Source organism: Fusarium graminearum, chromosome 3, assembly GCF_000240135.3.
Source record: "Fusarium graminearum PH-1 chromosome 3, whole genome shotgun sequence".
NCBI lineage: Eukaryota > Fungi > Ascomycota > Sordariomycetes > Hypocreales > Nectriaceae > Fusarium > Fusarium graminearum.
Window position 1 is genome coordinate 6,450,520 of NC_026476.1, and position 20,450 is coordinate 6,470,969.

Here is a 20,450-nt window from a genome sequence, read left to right on the forward strand (position 1 = left end):
AAGTCCGTCCATTCATTAAAATCGATAAGATGAAGTTCAACTGTGGGCTGGCTTTTAGGCACATGACCAATAAGAATGAGAGCAGACCATCCAACACTACAGATGACGTTCAGTCAACAATAAACAATTGCTACCTAGGTTTTTGTTCTTTCATGTCTTGCTTGGTATTACTTTTCCTTGACATTCAAGTTGGCGTTTTTGGTTTCTTTCATTAGGTACCTATCGAGGTTTACCTATCGGTATACTGCTGCAGTGACATACGATCTGAACCTCGTCAATTTTTTCTTACGTTAGCTGCTTGAAACCTTCTTACGCAATTTCTGGTTAGAAACAACACAACGATTTCACAGTCCAAGGCCTCGTAGCCGTCTCATCATCGTCACCATGGACGCCGTCGATGTTTCGGAGCACTACGAGGTCAGCACGCGCGAAGACACTCCCTCGCTACTCTCCATCGTCCTCGACACGAACCCTCGAGCATGGGCATCCCTTAACAGCCTCCTGCCATTGTCGCGCGCCATCGCCAACATTCTCGTCTTCGTCAATGCCCATCTCGCTTTTAGCAACGCCAACCGAGTGGCCCTGATCGCAGCTCATGTTGATCGCGCAGAATGGCTGTATCCGACACCACCCAAGCCCTCACGCGACGCCTCGGGCGATGTCGAAATGAACGACGCTTCTCAAACCCAAACGTCCGCGAACAAGTTCCCCGAGTTTGCGCAAATTGAAACCGCTGTTCTGTCTGGCATACGCAAGCTCATGGATCAAACCAAGGAAGCGGACCTGTCTGCTACGACAACCCAAATATCTGGAGCTTTAACACTGGCGCTATGCCACATCAACAAGGCTGCGCAGGCTCTTTGTTCACCCACAGCCAACTTAGAGGACAGCCATAAAGGCTCCTCTAGTACATCTCCTCCAACTGTCCGCGGCCGAATCCTCGTCATTTCTGTATCCGACTCCGAGCCGTCACAATATATTCCCACCATGAATGCTGTCTTTGCAGCTGCACATACCCAGGTTGCCATCGATACTCTCTCACTTACCGGCGAGCCGACCTTCCTCGAACAAGCCTGCTACAATACTGGCGGTACATACTTAGCGGCCACACATCCTCAGGGCCTACTCAACTACCTCATGTTCGGTCTCATGTCTGACACAGAAGCTCGCGAAGCCCTTATTAACTCGGTACATGATACTGTCGATTTCCGCGCCGCTTGCTTTTGTCACGGTCGTGTTGTTGACACCGGCTTTGTTTGCTCGATCTGCCTCAGCATCTTTTGTGAGACGCCAGAGAACTCGGAGTGTTTCACATGCGGAACAAAGCTGTCACTAGGCAATTATGGTGCTAAGCCTGCCGTTGTGCCCCGTAAAAAGAAGAAGAAGCGCAAGGTGGTTAATGGTGGATCACGAGAAGAGACGGGAAGCGCAACAGGGACACCTCGTCCTTGATACAGAGCGCTTGTTTCTTTGTTTTATATGGCGTAGGGAGGAATAACAAGAGATACCCTCATAGGTCTAATAATATCACAACCTTGACGCATATCGATCTACCTAAGATCAAAACGTAGTGAAACAAATATGCTATTTATACTCACTCAGGTATGGAAGAATACTAGTCTTGAAACAGGCTCTGAATAGAAAGAAACGTTAACGCCTGGACTCTTGTGTGATCAGCATACTATGTTGAAGGGGGAATATGCCATATATAGATATATGTATCATGATTGTTGATGCGTTACATGGAAGCATCATGAGCGCGGCTGCCGCTACCAATCAGATCCCAAAGCAATCCTCCTAGCAATTCGCCCAGCTTCTAATGCCAAACCAAACGCCAGGCCACGTGATTGAACAGCTAAATGCAACCGGCATGGAGGTGACGGTGACGGTTCCGTCTGTTTTAGCGTCACTGATTTTGGGGGTTGCAGTCAGGTCACTAAAAAACGGACCTGTATGGACCTAGGGAAGATCTAGCGGTCGTGCTCAATGCAGGCCTAGTTGCCAGCGCCTAAGCTCAGGCAGTCCGGGCAGTCCCAGTCTCACGAGCTTGTGTTGTGGTAGGGTAAGTAGGCAAGTTGTTGTGGAGGCTCTGACGGGTCTTCTTGCCTTGTACGATTTACATCACAAGTTCCCAGTTTCGGCCTTTGGCTTTCATTTCTGCTACCTCTTTCTCAACTTCAACTCATCATCTACACATTAACACAATAAAATATTCTATCTCATGGCAGAAAACACAGCCGCCCCCGAGGCGCCTCCAGCTCAGTCGCTGGAGGACCAGACCCTTATCGTCTTTGCACGCCTCATGGAAGGCGGACAGGAAGATAACGAGACATGCCGCGACCTCGACGAACTCACCAAGCTTCTCAACGACGATTTTGAAACTCGCCAAAAGGACCCGTCTCGTGAGACCATTTGCAAGGTCATCGATGCTGACTGTGTCGACACTGTTTTGTGCTATCTTGACATGAGACAGCCTGAGATAGTCCGCGGCCACGCCACTCTATCAACATCCGCCTATCTCAAAGCTGCTGGAGATGACGGTTCTAAGAATCTGTCGACCTTTTTCTTTGACCGTGTTAGACGAGGAACCTACGATGATTACATCGTCGCCTTTTGTGTCGCTGCTGCGACCTTCCCTATCGTTCCGGAACTCACGGCGCAACTGTTTCTCAACGAGGATTTCTTACCCAGCCTCGGCGCTCTCATGCGACGAAAGTGGAAGAGCCGCAAGGTTGAGACGGCGTGCTTGGAGATGCTCAACGCCGCTTGTATGAACTCCATGTGTCGCGAGGCTATCAACAAATACTGCATCGAATGGCTGGAGGAGATTGTCGACCAAGATCTTAGTGTGATTGTTAGAAGCACCAACGCAGATCCCAACCTTCAAAGCGACGGAGGATCGATATCTATGCGACGTCACTCGGAGCAAGTCCAGTACCTTGCTGCCGTCATCTTGGCCAAGTTGAGGGTAAGATGAGATGCCACAGCCCCCTATTCGAGTCTGGCTGACACAGACTATCAGGCAGTTCCCTCAAAGCCGGCACCTGGTGAGAGCAAATCTAGAATCGAGCCCGCAGTTACTAGCATCGAGGAGCTCTCTGGCATGTTCACTAAGATGATCTTGCGGGATGAAGATCACGGTCGAAAGCACTCTATTGAAGGCCTCGCTTATGCCTCTCTTCAACCCAAGGTCAAAGAGTCGATCGTAGACAACCCTGAATTGCTCCAGAAGCTGGTCAAGACTCTCAGTGATGCCCAGCCTAGATCACCAACAACATACGGAGCGCTAAGCATCTTTGTTAACCTTACAAAGTATTTGCCTAACCTAACGGATGAAGAGAAGAAGATGAATCAGCTCAAGGCGTACGCCAACGCAGCTGGAAAGCTTGGTGGGCCTGACCCCCTGAATGACGATGAACATGTTGCAAAGCGATGCAAGTCGGTGTTCGAGGCTGGCATCGTACCGGTCCTTGTCACTCACAGTAAGAATGGCTCGCCGGCATCTTTAGCGCTGATAATTTCCGTCATCTTCGCCTTGTCTGTCACAAAGTCTCTTCGCGGCCAGCTCGCTCAGCAAGGGGCGGTCAAGCTTCTTTTGATATCATGGATGTCACTACCTCAGACCGAAGCCCCTGCGCGCCGTCTTGCTGCGCAGGCGCTTGCACGTATCCTGATCAGCACCAATCCTGCCCTTGTCTTTGGTGGAAACAGATCAACCCCTGTTGGGGCTGCTGTCAGGCCACTGGTTTCCATTATTCCACCTGATCCGGCTGCCCAGACCCGAGATCTCCTGCCCTCCTTTGAGGCTCTCATGGCGTTGACCAATCTTGCTTCCATGGAAGACGAGGAGTTGAGACGTAACATTATCAATACCGCATGGTCGCACATTGAGGAACAAATGCTCGCCTCTAACACCCTTGTCTCAAGGGCTGCGGTTGAACTAGTCTGTAACCTTGTGCAGACACCTGAGGCCGTTGCTCTATACGCCGAAGAGACTGCCAGGGCCCGCAATCGCCTTCACGTTCTCACTGCTCTAGCTGATGCTCCCGATGCTGCAACTCGTAGTGCTGCTGGCGGTGCTTTGGCTTCACTAACCAACTTTGAGGGCGTCATCCGTGGCATCATTAGCAGAGATCGCGGTGTCAAGTTTATCCTGGGGATGTGTGTCGATGATGACGAGAATATCCGACATCGAGGCGTGTTTGTGGTGTCAAACATAGTCACTGCGGAGGGTGAAGTCGGCGAGCTTGCACGGGAAAAGGTCAAGAGCGAGGGAGGTGTCGAGACCCTCAAAGAGTGCCTTAAGAAGAGTCGACGGCACGATGTTGTTGACATTACAGTCCAGGCTCTCAAAGCCCTGCTGGGAGAGCATTCATGAACGAAGGATGATGAAATACATGTACATGCTGGCGCTTATGTAGCGAAAATCAGCAAATTCTCCACGAGAAAGATCTAGGCAGCGGGTTCGCTAGTTGACAATGTTTATGACTATGCAATGCAATGGATTTTATCATGTCTCCCTTTTTTTACCAAACTATAATAAAGCGCCGTGTACTATTTTTATACCCTGTTGAGAATCGCAACGCCTTCCACATGACCAGTCTGGGGAAAGAAATCAAAGCCTCGAAGGCTCTCAATCTCGTATCTCTCGCCTTCTCCCTCACCACGCACAAGAACGCCGACATCTCTGGCTTGTGTGTGCACGTTACAGCTGACGTACAACACTCGCCGAGGACCGAACTTGCGTAGCTGATTCAAGAAGTCGGCATCGCAGCCCTTGCGAGGAGGGTCAAGAACGACGACGGTCTCGTCGCGGTTGTAGGTGACGCTCTTGAAGAGCTCACCAGCGTCGGCAGCAATAAACTTACAGCGATCCTCTCCCATACCGTTGAGTGTGGCGTTGCGGCTAGCGTATGCAATGGAGTCGGCAGCAATGTCGATACCGATGGAGTGTTGGAATAGCGAGGCGAGAGTGACTGTGAAGAGACCGGAACCTGAGTAGGCATCGATGAGGTACTTGATATCCATGCCGGTGCCTGCAGGTGGAAGGATGTTGTCGCAAACGTAACCAGTGAAAGAGGGCAGGATAGAGTTGTTGTTTTGGAAGAAAGAGCCAGCTGGGTTGGTGAAGGTATAGGGTCCAATGTATTCAGTTGTCGTAGCCTTGGAGTCGGTGATACAGGACTTGATGTCAACCGTATCTTCGTTCTCAACGCGGGTGGTGTAAGGTTGTGTCTGACTGCTTGCCTCCTCGCTATCCTTGGCCACACGCTGGGTGTTTTCACGCAGAAGGATTGTAGCACCGCGCTGGTAGTTACCAAACTCCTTCTGCATACGCTCCCGCTCGCGCGTCATTCCTAGACGCACAGCGCTAGTACCAATAGGACAATCCTCGATATCTAATACCTTTCGGCGACCCTTTTGCATAAATCCGATATCAGGGCACTTCTCGAAAGGAATTCTGGGGTTCTTTCCCCTCTTGCTGGGCCGGAATCCAGGGGGGCCGTCAAAGTGAGGGGTGAGCTTGGTACGGTAGCTGTACTGCAGCGGGCTGCCCATGGTGTCCTGAACAGCGGGGACGATGTTAGGGTCGAGGTTGGAGAAGTTCTTAAAGGCCTTTTCGACGATGCGCTTCTTGAGTTTGAGCTGCTCAGAGTAGTCCAGCATCTGGAATTGACAGCCACCACATGATGAGAAGTACTTGCAGCTGATGCGCGCATCATCACGAAGAGGCGAGGGCTTTGAGATGGATATGAAGTCGGCAAGGGTTTGGTTGTCGCGAGGTAGGTGGCGGAAGACCTTGACCTTGGCGATATCACCGGGGACTGCGAATGATACAACATAGACCTGGTTGGAGCCAGGTTTCATGGCAAGACCATCTCCTGTTGATGAGAGCTCCAGAACCTCGACTTCTGTCTCGGTACCTTCCTCTGGGAGGATTTCGGGGCCGTGTACTGTTCCCTCACCGTACTCAACAGCTCGCTCCTTGAGCAGTGCTTGGATATCGTACTTGAGGACTTCCTCAGATGAACCCTCGGTGATATTCTTCTCTCTCTTGGTTTTCTTCTGCTTCCACTGCCGGTTGTTCTGTTGGTTTGGTCTCTTGTTTTGTTGCTGAGAGTTGCCATTTACTTGGGCATTGCCATTGGTAGGCACAGCAGCCTCTGGTTGCACGCTCGCCATAGCTGTGAAGGAGCGGAAATGGTGAACAGGGCGTGGTTTTATAAAGGGAGTCAAGGAAGGGATCCTCAAACGTCTCATGAAAAGTATTTTTGAGAATGTACGCCTCTTCTCTGTAGGTAAATGAAATTTGGTGAGAGTTTTAGATTCTGATATTGAAGAAGATTTCTTAGAGGAATGAGACGAAGAAATGTTTCTTGCAGGAGGGGGCCCACTTTGGAGCTTTAGGGATGGTGGGGCCCTGTATGTCTGCTTTTTTATGTTGTCTCTGATTGGTTGTTCATCGGTCTGTATTGAAGTGCTCATGATAGTACATAGTTGATATGATAATGTCAGCTGTAATTCCGAGTTGGCATTACGATAGAACATTATCTCAATTCTCTATATATTAACTGACAAATATTGGCCTCAAGTCTTCAATTGTAGTTCAGGTTGTCTCTCATTAGTTCAAATGTTATGGCGGACTATCGACGGTAGGATTGCTAGCTATGTTGAAGATGAGATCTAAATATCATTGGTCAATGAACTCAAAAGGTTTCTAGTATTTCTCGAGATTTTAACTATAGAGAGGAATCAGTTGCTGTATACTTTTCCCCCGAGTCAGTAATAGAAGGAGCTCTTCCTTCAACATTAGTCCATTATTGCGATCATGACGTGATTGGTTCAAGAGACCCCAGAATGGCAGGTGATCGCCTCACGAGTTTAGCTCGCTATGCATCTACCGAGGCGGTTCCGACCATCGGCCCCTTGAGAGTCGACCCTGATAAGTCAAGATCAACTTTCTACTATTTTGAAGAGTGAGGAAATATCAATAATCGTGCCTTTGATTTGTACCCTTTGTGCTACTTGTACTATATTCCTCTCGCTCTCGTTGGTGTTTCCAAGGGCGAGTTTAGGGTGTTTGTCTTTTCTGAAGTTCTACTGATAAGGACCTTGAACCTCCCAGCAGGTTGGTAATCAATCCTCGATAAGTTTGTTCTTCAAATCTATTCCAGCTACGTCTTGACCTCAACTTCTCAACCTGTTTTGTATTTCCTGGGCGTAGGAATTCCGTTCTGGAGTATCATCTCTTATCGTGCACCTAAACTCACGGTGAGTTGTACTCGACTAATACCGCTCCTTGATTACACGCGAAGGGCGCATACTGATTCAAAGTACACAGGACACCCTTCCAAATGAAAATCCCCATCTTGTGGCTCGCATCGAGTCTACACTATGGCCTGTTATCAGCAAGTCCTATTTTCGAGGAGTTGTTGTCTCCAAAGGCTGGTACTAAGGGTGCTGTCGTGTCAGAAGCTCAAGAATGCAGCTACATAGGCCGGGACTTGTTGGCACGGGGCGTACGTCTCTCATTATTATCATCGACTGATCGTCCACTAATCTTTTTTCTAGGGAAATGCCGTGGATGCCATGATCGGAACGACCTTTTGTGTCGGCGTCATCGGCATGTATCACTCTGGTATTGGAGGGGGCGGGTTCATGCTTGTCCGGGACAAAGATGGCCAGTATGAAGCCATAGACTTCAGAGAATCAGCACCTGCAGCAGCCTACGAAGACATGTACCAAGGGAATGTCAATGGTAGCATCTATGGCGGACTGTCTGTCGGCGTGCCTGGAGAAGTACGCGGCTTTGAGTATGCACACAAGAAATACGGTGTAAGGATTACAACTCCCCTGACACTTTTGAAAGGCTGACAAAAATCGGACAGAGTTTACCATGGAAGACTATCTTACAAGGAGCTATTAAGGTTGCTCGTGATGGCTTCATAGGTATGGTTGGATCTCATCATGTGTGACATGTTCTCTAACATGTATTAGTCAATGCCGATATGGCAAAGTTTATAGAAAAGACAACCAAGGGGCACCAGAACTTATTCACAGAAGACCCTTCATGGGCAGAGGATTTCGCCCCGAATGGTACGTCCAGATTCTTTTGCTTTCGAGGCCTATGCTAATATTAAATAGGACGACTCATCGCTGAAGGGGAGACGATGACAAGGAAGCGATATGCAAGGTCAGTGATATGAAACTGTAACACTGACATATTACTAACAGTTGTAGCACTCTTCAAGCTATCGCAGATCATGGCGCCGATGTCTTCTATACAGGCCCTTTCGGTAAGCACCTGAGTTGAAGTATCAAGTCAATGCTAACAAACGATAGCGGAAAGCATGATCAAGACTATCCAAGACTCAAACGGCACTATGACATTAGATGACTTGGAAGACTACCAAATCATCTCCCGTGAGGTTCTTCACACCGACTACAAAGGCTACGATGTCTACGGCATGAGCTCCCCAGCCGGCGGTGCAGTGTCGCTCAACATCTTGAACACAATGAACGGCTACTCGCACCAGGACGCAGACCAAAATACCACGCTTCATATCTACATCGAAGCCATGAAGTTTGCCTACGGTGCTCGTCTAAAACTTGGCGATCCTGACTTTGTCGATGGTATTTCTGAGCTGGAGCACGAGATGCTCAACCATACGACTGCCGAGAAGATTCGAGAAAAGATCGATCCTTGGACTACTCAGGATATTGAGAAATATGATCCCGATGGAATCTACTCATCTGAAGGACACGGCACTTCTCATGTCGTGACTGCTGACCGTGATGGCATGGCTGTCTCGTTGACGACCACTGTAAACCTCATCTTTGGATCTCTACTCATGGACAACCTCACTGGTGTGATTTTGTAAGAAAATAACCAGTCTCTTACTTGTAAGAACATGCAATAACTAATGGTCCTCCAGGAATAATGAGATGAACGACTTTTCTATCCCAGGCGTTCCAAACGAATTCGGCTTCGCTCCAGCAGAAGCAAACTTTGTCCGTCCCAACAAGCGTCCTCTTTCATCATGCACACCTATCATTGTTTCGAACAAAGACGGCTCTCTATTTGCCGTAATTGGTGCTGCAGGAGGATCCCGTATTATTTCTGCTACCACGCAAGTTGCCTGGCGCGTCCTGACTTCTCCATCTTGGTCTATCGAGGATGCTGTCCGCGAGCCACGTGTTCATAACCAGCTGATGCCCAACACTCTGCTCGTGGAGAAAAAGTTCAGCTCATACGATGTTCCGTCGCTGAAGGAGAGGGGTCATAATATCACTTGGGTTGATGAGGGATTGAGTTCGGTGCAGGCTCTCGTCAGGGACTCGGATGGTGTTTTTGAGATTGCTGCTGAGCCCAGGCAGAAGAACAGCGGAGGTGCCACACTTTAGACTAGACTATAGGGAACGGTATAGAGTTGAGCATCACTATGGCGATTGTTGATCCAGTACTTTCTTATAGATCGCATTGAAGAATAAGATTATGCCCGGGCTTCGCGCCTGATATATCATGAGTTGGTCCCGTCTATCATTTCGCTTTGTCTTCCAGGAAAAAAGGGGTATCCGTTTGAAAATCTACAGCAGATCTACGCCTCTCGTCTAGCCAGCGTTACCAAACGTGCCATCTGGACTGTCCACTTCTTTGCAAATTCCTCTTCAGTGAATCTCTTGGCCGACTCACGTGCCCGCAATCGAACTGCCAGAGGGTCTGGTAGCGACAGGGCCTTCTCGTACCCTTGTGCGAATTCTTCTTCCGTCGTAGCATGGAAACCTATGTGCAGTGTTTAGCAAGCAGATCTATCTTTGTGTGAATTGTAACTTACCAGTTGGCTGACCGTCGATCGGTACGACAATGTCAAACTTGGGACCAGCGCTGTCATGTACCACGGATATGAGCCCAGCGGCTTGGTATTCCACAACGCCAATACCAAAGTGCTCGTTCCACATGCCGTTGACACCTACGGATGCCTTTCTCAGCCAGTCCAGAACCTCTGACCAAGGAGCATCCAAATGGAACTTGACGCTGTTCTTGATACCCAGTTCATTGGCAAGAAGTCGTAGCTGGTACACACGTTTCGCATCAGAGTCATCTCGCACACTTCCAATCAGAATCAGGTTTGCGCCCTTGGCTGCCTCGCTCTTCGTCTTAACAAAGGTGGCGAAAGATCGCAAGATGAGCTGATGGTTCTTCTCGGGTCGGAATTGCGCAAGGTAGACGATGGCTTTCTCTCGTCGTTTTTCGCTCTCTTCGGAAACCTCGACTTCATTTTCCATCTCTCGAACAGCTGTAGGGGGGTATACGACTGTGATCGGGTCCGTCTTGCTCTTCTCTATCCGGTATGGACCCCACAAGCTCTTGATGTGACCTTGGGTCCATGTCGAGTTGGTCATGACAATATCAACCGATGAACCAACCCAAGAGTAGATCACCGCAAAGAGTTTCCAGTAGTTCTTCTTGGCAAATCCTTGAGCTCCAGCACCTTTGCCAACATGTGCACCTTGAGTTCCTGCGTCCTCCTTTACGTCGAGAGACTCGAGCATGTCTGTAGAAATTGTGGGATAGTGTACGTATGCTCCTGTCGGAATCTTCGGAAATAGGAACTTGCAAAGGCCAAGAGCAAAGGCGTAACCCATTGTGTCGATAAAGACATCAGGAACCAGTAGTGAGAAAGCGTCCCAAGCCAGAACAACAGAACCGAGAGACTGGCCAAGCAATGTGAAATGAGGCCACGTAGAGGGAAGAACCCAGTCTCGCTTGGAAAGGTAGAGGAAAGTCATCGTAGGGGCGTGAAGCTCGATGTTGAATCTTGTCTATGACGGCGTAAGCATGTCGTTACTTTACTGACTGGGTTTCAACTGACGTACCTTGACACGAGATAGAATGGCATCTTTGGTAACGTCGTGATCGCCAGTGTACACCACACATTTCGCTTTTGGCCAACGGTCTTGCGTGGCCCGAATCGCAGCCCAGAGCACTCGTTCTCCGCCACCTCCGGCGTTGCTTGTGCATGTTAGCACGATCCCGTGATGGATTCCATGATAACGTACCAGAACGGATGAAAGAATCCAACAATGCCAGCCCAGTCTTTCTGGCTACTCAGTGTGTTTTGCAGGTTGTCGTCAACATCGAATACGAGCTTCGTCTCAGCGCTACCCCGAGGATCCCTGCTGTGAGCAGCTCTATCCTCCTCTGTCATGAGGGCCAGAAGGTGGGCGCGGCGACCTTCTGTCCGTTTTTGAAGAGACCATCCGAGAAATGTGCGAAGAAATTTTCCTAACAGAGGTATGGCGATTAGAATGGCCAGAGGCACGAGGGCCGTTAGAGAAGGCATCGCTGGGATCGTCGTGGGTCGACTCGACGGGTGCCGGAAGAGATGGTAGGGATGTCGAAGAGATATTGTCGAAGGTATGGATACCGCGGAAGGAGGATAGTAGAAGCGACGGTATTTGTGTGAGCCTCAAGGGCGTGAGGTAGGCGATTTGTGGTAGCAAAGGGCTACCATGGGTGAGCAAGAATATGAGATGATGGTGTAAGGTGACGTCTACTCTAGATCCCGTCTCGTCTCAAAAATTGGTGGGGGCAGGCACCTAAGCTTTGTGTCAGTTCAGTTTCTGCTATCTAAGCTCCAAGCTGTCCACTGCTACAGCTACGCAAGCCGGCAAGCTGCAGGGATTTGAGGCTCTAATCCCTGTCAATAGACCCTTGATTTGGTAGCCTAGCGGTGCCCGCGGACAAGAAGTTCGAATTGGCAGGTCTCAATGAGAGAGCTTGATGATGTATTCTTTCACAGCTTGTATAATTTTGATGAATAGCAGGAGAGTTCAACAAAGTAATATTATTGGGATTTATGGACACTTCTTTTGGTTGTAGGCAGGGTATGCCAAACTTTATCTCGATACCAATAACAGAAAATATTGAGTGCTTTGAATAACACCTATTTTCGAGAAATGCCAACAGTTATAGGAATCGACAGGGTATTAATTTTATTAATGTTTAACGTTATTTTTTAAACACCACAGCCTGTATCAGTTCTACAATCATCCGACAGTTCCAGCGGAAGCCCATCCATCCCACACCAGAATCATCGACTCCTCCTGTCAATCCAACAGCAGTATGTTTCAACCAAGACGGACCTTGCGCCCACCCTTTGCGATCTTAGCACTTTCGGGAAGCCGAGACATGGTGCAGCTTGGCTGTCTCTCTAGACCTCCCATTGAGGCGAGAGCAAACGACTCTGTGTTATGGGCAAAATAAAAATAGTAGCCCGTTTGTGTTTTCTTGACTACCATGACGCCGATTGCGCCAGGAGAGTGACATTGCCTGACACCCGGGTGCTTCATGAAGTCTTCGGCAATAAAGGATTCCATGATAGCATCCTCATCGTCGTCTTGAACATCCTTGCCTCCTCGGCCGCGTCTTGTGCCATGATAAATTCTCTCAGCACATCGTTGGGAGGCCATAGTAGTAGCCATGTGCTCTCCCGTACCGCTTGTGACTGCAGCGACAGCAACCTGCTCTTCATCTTCTTCGTCGCAAGGAACAACGGCCGTCCCAACTCCAACAAGAGCTGCTGGGCCTAGACGGCCTCGGTGTTTCATCCCAATCCCACCTGAGGAAGAGCCGGCAGCGATGTTGCCTTGATCATCGATCGCAATGGCACCAATAGTGTCCGTGATAGCGTCCTCATACCCAGGCCCAATGCGAAAGCGATCTTTTATGGCTCGTGAATGAGGTTGCGCTTTGTCATCTGGACTGGAAGGTCGCTTAACCCCACGAGGACCTATGGAGCTCTGGCGATCAGAACCATAGCCACTGTTCCCAGGAGGGACCTCTGATAGAACATGGTCAGTCTTGCCAGTGGAACGTGCATGGTGTCTTTCATGTATCAAAACATTTTCCGGCATAGCAGACTTAAAATCTTCAGCTAAAGGGTTAGGTTTTCGAGCCGATAGCCTAGGTCGGAAAGGGGAGGACGAGCTCAACACACCACCAGCTACTCCGGCATATGTCTGTGCCGGCTTTTCGAGAGCTGTGCGGGCTGATGGCGGACGATTTGAGGGGGTCGAGGAAGGGCCGGCAAGTCGAAAGTAACTGGTGGGTGTATGTTGATCGGGCGATGGCGTTGACGTTGCGGATTGGCTTGGTGTGCCAATGAACGGAGAATCGGGTTGCCCTTCGTTCCAAGTACCGGTCACAATAGCAGCTCGTTGTTCGCGAGGCAATGACGGTTGTGGTTTTGTTGACGATTCCGTATCGTACTGACATGGAGGACAAGTGTCGGTGATCTCAGGTGATGCTTTGAACTCTTTCATCTTAGTATCAGCCCGCTTGAGATCTTCCTGCCAGCGTAGGAATCGGTCCTTGGCGGTTTTCGAAACCATGTACTCATTCGGATATGTCATGAGACCGTGTTCTTCCGCAAAGGTCTTGGCTCCTTCTCCCACAAGAACATTTGGAGGGACTCGTCGTAGGCTTAGTGGTTTGTTGCTTTTGTCAAGGATGAGCTTGGCCAGAGATACGGGATTCCGAATGTCTGAAGTCTTGTCAGCAAATCAACTGCGAGCTCATATTGAAAAACGTACTTGGAACAGCACCACAGGCACCGCTGCGGCCAAAATGGTCCACGACAGTGGCATCACATTCGACAATGCCATCAATGGAAAGATTGGAGCCGTACCCAGCGTTGGTGATTTCCTTATCTTCAAGGACCCGGAGGGCGGCCTCGACGGCTTCAGTTGCGGGAGCACCAGCTTTGAGAAATTTCATGGCCATTTCGGCAGCACTATCGCTATTAACTTCTTGGTTCTTGGGTCAAAGGTTGGCTGAGAGGTATCTCACGCAACGCATGCCTGGAGGTGAACGATCTCATTCTGATGGCTATGGAAGCCGGCTCCAGCATGGACAAAGATAGCAGGCACAGCTTTGGGTTTATGTCCAGCTCTCAATACACGGTCGAAAGTACCGTCGGTCCCAAATGGCGTCGAATCTGCACTGAAGGGGGTTCCATCATCGAGGCTGTCTGACATCCTTGAGCAAAATCATAAGGTATTGAGTGATGATGATATGATAGTACTTTGGATTAGAATGATAAGGGTGATACGGTAAGAGAAGGTAGGTGGACGTTGAGATGCCTGGGGATTTATGTTGCTTCGAGGTTCAATATTTTTAGGTGAATGAGAATTTTAAAGGTGGCGGAGTGCTGAGTCGGCCGGTGAGTTGAAATGTGAGGCAGTCGAAAGGATAGTGGCAGGAGCGTGATGGATGTCCTTGATCGGTCTTTCCTGTGGCAGAAAATGAGAAGCAAGTTGTGAACGCGAAAATGCAAGGAATGGCCAATCTAATTATAGCACTTTGTTCAGATATGCCATAATAAGGTAAAGGACTTGGTAAGAAGAATTGATGTATTCAAAAATATCATGGTGATGTTTATGATAAAGTAGAAACGGCAGAAGGCTTGATCTGCACATAAGAGTAACAACCGCCTTGATGAGACGCAGTTGCTCCTTTTCTCCTGTGTTAGTCTTGATTGAAATGACGTCGGATCCAGGTGCAAGCTGCAGAAGCAGTATTCGGACACCAACAGCATAGCATGAATCTTGGTGTTTGTCGACTATAAATCGGCTAAATTCTCAGGTGACACAGAGCTCACATTAATTCTACATATCAGACCATATCAATTTCAAGTTGTCACATCTTTTACTGGTTATCAGGTAGTTTAGTAGGGATAATTAATATCAAGCTCAAGACATGCCTGGTTATCGCAACTGTTTGACCCACATCTTCAGCCATTCAGTGACCGCAACGGCGGGGCAGCACAGCCGCAGTTCAAGCCTCATCTACAAGCTGGGAGCTTCCCAAGGCACGTAACGTAATCCTCACCCAACGAACACCACGACCACCGCCGTCGCCGCACTTTGCATTCCCTCACGAGTGGCATCTGACTTGCTCTTCCCTCAATTCACTTCTCTCATACCCGTGCGCTTCATCTCGCACTCCCGCCCATCATGGCTAACCAAACTCCCGCCGTTGTCATGGACAAGTACGTCTCACTTGTCCCAGCCCCCGCACTGACGACAACAGCTAACATCAGCTCGCAGCGGCACGGGTTTCTCCAAGCTAGGTTCGTAACGGCTATCTACGCTCTCAAAGCTATCGAATAGTCTTGGAATTTGTGCTCATACTCAAACGCAGGTTTCGCCGGTAACGATTCACCCTCATTCGTCTTCCCGACCGCGATCGCGACCAAGGGGCCAACTGGCGGAGCTGGTGGTTCTGGATCAGGACGACCGGCTGTCGCGAACAAGCCTTCATTTCTTACCGGAGGTGCTGGAGCTGGAGGCCATCTGAGCGGAAAGCGAGGAACCGAGGATCTCGACTTCTTTATCGGTGACGAAGCGATAGCAGCTTCCGGAGGACCTGGTAGGCACCCACTGAGTTATCGATTATATCGAATGAAACTGACAGACTAAGGATATGGACTTCACTATCCCATTCGACATGGTCAAATAGAGAACTGGGTATGTCTGCCGATGAGTCTAACATGAGTTGGAATTGACCGCCTTTAGGACCACATGGAACGATTCTGGTCAAACTCCATCTTCAAGTATCTCCGAGTCGAGCCTGAAGACCACTACTTCCTCCTTACCGAGCCCGTGAGCAACTTTCACCCCCCAAAGCGAAGTCGAAATATCATACTAATCGAGATAGCCGCTGAACCCGCCCGAGAACCGAGAGAACACCGCCGAGATCTTCTTCGAGTCCTTCAACTGTGCTGGAATGTACATTGCCGTTCAGGCTGTTCTTGCTCTGGCTGCTTCTTGGACATCTTCCAAGGTCCAGGATCGCTCGCTGACTGGAACAGTTATTGACTCTGGCGATGGTGTAACCCACGTCATTCCCGTTGCTGAGGGCTATGTTATTGGCTCTTCCATCAAGTCAATTCCTATCGCTGGTCGAGACATCACCTACTTCGTTCAGTCTCTGCTGAGAGACCGTGGCGAGCCCGATTCTTCCCTCAAGATAGCTCAGGAGATCAAGGAGGAGTACTGCTACGTCTGTCCCGATATCGTCAAGGAATTTAGCAAGTACGACCAAGATCGCACTCGATTTGCTAAGCACGTCGTGTCGCACCCCAACGGCCGCCAGGTCAGCGTTGACGTCGGTTACGAGCGTTTCCTCGCCCCCGAGATCTTCTTCAACCCCGAGATTTACAGCTCCGATTTCTTAACCCCTCTCCCTGTGGTCGTCGACGGTGTTATTCAGCAGTCGCCTATCGATGTACGACGAGGTCTTTACAAGAACATTGTTCTTTCTGGAGGAAGCACACTATACAAAGATTTCGGTCGCCGATTACAGCGAGACATTAAGCAGCTGGTGGACGCCAGAATCCGAGCAAGTGAGGTCCGTAGCGGTGGTGCTCGAAGTGGTGGCTTGGATGTGTCTGTTATCACTCATAAGCGACAGCGACACGGTCCTTGGTTTGGAGGCAGTCTCCTCGGCCAAACCCCTGAGTTCCGATCGTACTGCCATACCAAGGCCGAGGTAAGAATTATTGTCCTCTTGTTACAGATAATAGCTGACCAAAGTCGCAGTACCAAGAATATGGTCCCAGCATTGTGCGAAGGTTCGCTCTGCTGGGTGGTCCCGGTGGCTCTTAAAGGGAGACATGAACGGTCAAGAATCACTCCTCGATGGACCCTGAGAGTACATACTATACTTCCTAGAGAGAAAGCTTTCTGGGGTAGACGCAAGACTACACCAGGAGCCTGCCGTAGGGTGCAACGAAGCGGCGCTCACGGTGCAAAATCTCAATTGACAATTATGCCTAAAGCGATACAAATACAAGTGGAAGAGTTGGCAAGGTGGTGGCATGCACGTGTTGAAGTTACATTAGTCGTTTTTAAAAATTCACAATTTCGAAACATGTTGCACTTCCCCGCTCGTAGACACTGCAATGCATGATGCGTTCTTTTACGACATGATACATAGGCGATTTCTGTCGAGCAAGATGTTCCGTTATGCATACAAATTCAGTCACGGCCCACGCGTTCTTACATTCACTCGCTCCAAGTCGACACACCGGCAAGTGTGTGTCTGCAGCTAAATAACGCTGACCTCGAAGCGAGATGCTCTAGATGCTTCATAGCAGTGGTCTGATTTTCCTTGTGGTGTTCTAGAAGTGGCTTGGTGGCTGCCAGGACAGGGGTCTTTGCTGTAGAGGGTTACATCAGAGTCGTAAAGGGTGGAGGGGCAAATTGAACCCTGGCATGATTTTGAAGATACAGTATAATTCAGTTTTGTAGAAGATATCACAAGTGTTCAGTATTTGTGACTTGTATAGTCCGTGAAGTAAGTTTGTTGAACTCGAGAAGATTAATTAGATACATTTTCAAGTTAATATTTAGCACTTCCAACTTGATTCAAGTCAGATAAGCACATGCATTGTTCAACCCGACTCATCCGCCAGGATCTCAAGGGCTGGAAAGCCCATTCGATAGCAGGTAGGCATTGGAGACTTCAGCTGCTAAGAGAGGATGTCAAATCGTTAAACATTTCATTCGTATTGCTTATTCTCAGATCACTCATATTTATGTTGTAAAACTTGACACATCAACTGAAGAAGTCATTCAGCTCATATAAAAGACAGGTACGTAATGGGATAATATGGGATTGAAGACATTACCAAGTGTGCCATATGGTAAATATGCAAATTAGTGAGAATGTATGTAATTAGCTCAAATGAATATCACTATTGAGGAATCGAGTATGGATCGAAGTATTCGTTCTGTTATTCATGCTATACAAAATCATAAAAACTCATAAACTAGGGCTGTACACAAAATTGTAACCAAGATTCATGGTTACCATCACCGCCTGAAACCCAAATCAACTCCCGCCTGAACTCCTCTTAGTAGGTTATCGATCACCCTTTTGGCGATAGGTGGCCCTTTACTTTTGGGGTGTGCTTTCCCGCACTACCCAAGCGACAGCCGCGCGCTTATCGGCTGGTGTCAACGACATAGCGACCAGCAACTTGGCCAGCCTTCATGAGCTTGAAGACCTCGTTGAGCTCAGAGAGACCAACAGTCTTGAAGGGAACCTTGATGAGACCACGGCGGAAGAAGTCGATGGCCTCAGCAGTATCGGCACGGTTACCGACATAAGATCCCTTGATCTGAATCATGCGAACGACAGTGTCGAAGACGGGGGCAGAGAACTGAGCACCAGCGGGGAGACCGATGCAGACGACGGTACCCTTGGATCGGATGTATTGGGTAGCCTGTTGGAAGGGCTTCTCGGCAGCAGCGACGAGGAGAGCAGCGTGAGGGCCAAGGCCATCGTTGGTAGTAGCCTTGACATCAGCGACGATGTTCTTAGTCTTTGTGAAGTCGATGAAGGTTTGGGCACCGAGAGACATGCACATCTTCTCCTTCTCCTCACCACCATCAATGGCAATGGCATGGATACCCATAGCCTTGGCGTACTGAACAGCGATGGAACCGAGACCACCACCAGCACCGACGATAGCAAGAGACTGGCCGGCCTTGACACCGGACTCCTTGATACCCTTGTAGACGGTGATACCGGCGCAGAGAATGGGGGAGATGGCCTCAAGGTCACACTCCTCAGGGATGCGAGCAACGTGGATAGCCTTGGCGATGGCGTATTGCTGGAAAGATCCATCGACGGTGTAACCGGAGAGAAGAGCCTCAGCGCAGAGAGACTCATCGGCGTTTTGGCAGTAAGAGCAGCTCAAGCAAGAACCGTTGAGCCACTTGATACCGACCTTCTCGCCAATCTTGACATCCTTGACAAGCTCGCCGCGGGCAACGACAACACCGGCACCCTCGTGGCCACCGACAAGGGGCAGCTTGGTGTCGAGGGGCCAGTCACCCTGCCAGGCGTGGAGGTCAGTGTGGCAGACACCGGAGAACTTGACGTTGACGAGAACCTCATCGGGGCCAGGCTTCTGGACGGGAATCTGCTTGTACTCGATGGCTGTGAGAAATAAATGTGAGTATAAGGCTTGGAAGGTAACTGGAGTGTTGCATGACGAATGGATGGCGGGGTAGCTTTGGAATAGGTGGGACTGGGCCCATATCCCTAAGCTATGGGAATTGTAGGATATCAAATATCCAAAGATGGAAAGGGCAATTGGGATTGTAAGTTAATGAAAAGGGGATGACATACGACCGGCGGTCTTCTCGAAGATCTGAGCCCACTGCTGGGAAGGAATCTGGGGAGCGGCCATTTTGATTGTTGGGTGGGTTGGTTGTTTGGTTGAAGGGTATCGAAAGGTTGTCGTGAAGACTGAATAGTTGTTGTTGAGAAAGTTGGAGAGTTGGTTGATGATCTGAATGAGGATGGAGAAGAAAGAATCGACTTGAGGCCGAGGGGATCAGAGTTTATATAGATATTTGGTGGGAGATCCTGAGTGAAGTAAGGATCTGGTCTATGTGGTATGGTTTGGTCTTGTCTGGCGCGTATGGATAGAACTCGGGCCTAAACCAAACCGTATGATGGGCCAACGGGGCAAGGATAGTCGTCGAGGTGTAAGAAATCAAGCCTCATCTTGGCAGTCGTGGGGAGAGGGAGTGCCATTGGAAGCTGGAGGGTGTGAAAACAGAATCCGAGATCACAGCAGATCAGACAAAAGAGTAGGTATCGTATCGTAACCTGGGCAGCTTAGCTACAGCAGGTACTCTGTTCTGAACTCGACCAAGGGACCAGCCCGGCAAGGATCAGGTCCAAGGGAGGGGCCAATTCGGCTGCACGGGGATCCGCTCTTTGGGCCATGCTCGTTGGGCATTTTGATTTTCGGGATGCGGCGAAAGTAGCATTTGCTGTACTTTGTGTCGTCTTATGCTTGCGTGGGAGGGACAGGCTTAGTGCGAGGATGAGAATGTGTGAGGTGAGGTGAGGCTAGCTCGGGTTGTTTGCAGTGGCGTCACCTGTGGGTTGCTCTCACTGTAGGAGCTTAGACCCATGGAAGGAGCCAGGGGGTAGGTGCCGTCTTCATCATCCCTGTCTCGCCTTCCTTACAACCTACCTACCAACACAGCAACACCTAGGAAGGCACGCTACGGTACCTGCCGCGCTTTACCATCTCCTCACGACCTATGAGTCTGAGCTGCTAATCTGAGGTATGGAGGTAACTGCCTCTGAAACCCCGCTCTTGCTGCAGTTCAACCTCCCCTCAGATGAGTTCTAGTGAGCGAATCTATGACAATAGCGCCAGTTCAAAGTTGTGTACTTCTGGGGGAATGGTACATACAACCGCAGTTTAGAAGCGGCACAACAACAAAAGATTTAGTCTAATAAGGGGCGTGTAATAGAAACTCCTAGTCAAAGGAAGTCATGATGGATGGAGCTAATTGTTTGGTATCAATCAATTGTGTCGTGATGTTTCGATATTGGATCCATGGACAGTCAGCTG

General features: G+C 49.4%; 8 protein-coding genes across 8 annotated transcripts; 4 read left to right on the top strand and 4 right to left on the bottom strand.

Moving 5' to 3' along the window:
* The first annotated feature begins 144 nt into the window (after positions 1-144).
* On the top strand, positions 145-1,463 carry FGSG_10862 (uncharacterized protein). Its single transcript, XM_011327225.1, has one exon. The coding sequence runs from the start codon at positions 385-387 to the stop codon at positions 1,450-1,452; it is 1,068 nt and encodes a 355-aa protein (XP_011325527.1). The 5' UTR covers positions 145-384; the 3' UTR covers positions 1,453-1,463.
* A 758-nt stretch (positions 1,464-2,221) lies between these two features.
* On the top strand, positions 2,222-4,378 carry FGSG_10861 (uncharacterized protein; the record flags this gene model as incomplete). The annotated part of the gene is made up of 2 exons (XM_011327226.1): positions 2,222-2,968; positions 3,023-4,378. The coding sequence occupies 2 exons, from the start codon at positions 2,222-2,224 to the stop codon at positions 4,376-4,378; spliced, it is 2,103 nt and encodes a 700-aa protein (XP_011325528.1).
* Positions 4,379-4,560: 182 nt separating this feature from the next.
* FGSG_10860 (uncharacterized protein) lies at positions 4,561-6,183 on the bottom strand (the record flags this gene model as incomplete). The annotated part of the gene is made up of 1 exon (XM_011327227.1): positions 4,561-6,183. The coding sequence occupies one exon, from the start codon at positions 6,181-6,183 to the stop codon at positions 4,561-4,563; it is 1,623 nt and encodes a 540-aa protein (XP_011325529.1).
* Positions 6,184-7,355: 1,172 nt separating this feature from the next.
* FGSG_10859 (uncharacterized protein) lies at positions 7,356-9,405 on the top strand (the record flags this gene model as incomplete). The annotated part of the gene is made up of 8 exons (XM_011327228.1): positions 7,356-7,520; positions 7,573-7,836; positions 7,890-7,950; positions 7,999-8,097; positions 8,146-8,194; positions 8,242-8,297; positions 8,344-8,878; positions 8,937-9,405. The coding sequence occupies 8 exons, from the start codon at positions 7,356-7,358 to the stop codon at positions 9,403-9,405; spliced, it is 1,698 nt and encodes a 565-aa protein (XP_011325530.1).
* Positions 9,406-9,599: 194 nt separating this feature from the next.
* FGSG_10858 (alpha-1,2-mannosyltransferase alg-11) lies at positions 9,600-11,345 on the bottom strand (the record flags this gene model as incomplete). Its single annotated transcript, XM_011327229.1, has 4 exons — positions 9,600-9,784; positions 9,837-10,824; positions 10,879-11,014; positions 11,062-11,345. The coding sequence occupies 4 exons, from the start codon at positions 11,343-11,345 to the stop codon at positions 9,600-9,602; spliced, it is 1,593 nt and encodes a 530-aa protein (XP_011325531.1).
* Positions 11,346-12,051: 706 nt separating this feature from the next.
* Positions 12,052-13,786, bottom strand: FGSG_10857 (uncharacterized protein; the record flags this gene model as incomplete). Its single annotated transcript, XM_011327230.1, has 3 exons — positions 12,052-12,108; positions 12,148-13,547; positions 13,597-13,786. The coding sequence occupies 3 exons, from the start codon at positions 13,784-13,786 to the stop codon at positions 12,052-12,054; spliced, it is 1,647 nt and encodes a 548-aa protein (XP_011325532.1).
* A 1,117-nt stretch (positions 13,787-14,903) lies between these two features.
* On the top strand, positions 14,904-16,952 carry FGSG_10856 (uncharacterized protein). Its single transcript, XM_011327231.1, has 7 exons — positions 14,904-15,053; positions 15,112-15,134; positions 15,206-15,433; positions 15,485-15,531; positions 15,580-15,666; positions 15,722-16,555; positions 16,606-16,952. The coding sequence occupies exons 1-7, from the start codon at positions 15,019-15,021 to the stop codon at positions 16,669-16,671; spliced, it is 1,320 nt and encodes a 439-aa protein (XP_011325533.1). The 5' UTR covers positions 14,904-15,018; the 3' UTR covers positions 16,672-16,952.
* Positions 16,953-17,780: 828 nt separating this feature from the next.
* Positions 17,781-19,397, bottom strand: FGSG_10855 (alcohol dehydrogenase 1). The gene is made up of 2 exons (XM_011327232.1): positions 19,205-19,397; positions 17,781-19,012 (listed from the first exon to the last, which is right to left on the bottom strand). The coding sequence occupies exons 1-2, from the start codon at positions 19,263-19,265 to the stop codon at positions 18,012-18,014; spliced, it is 1,062 nt and encodes a 353-aa protein (XP_011325534.1). The 5' UTR covers positions 19,266-19,397; the 3' UTR covers positions 17,781-18,011.
* Between the last annotated feature and the right edge of the window lie 1,053 nt (positions 19,398-20,450).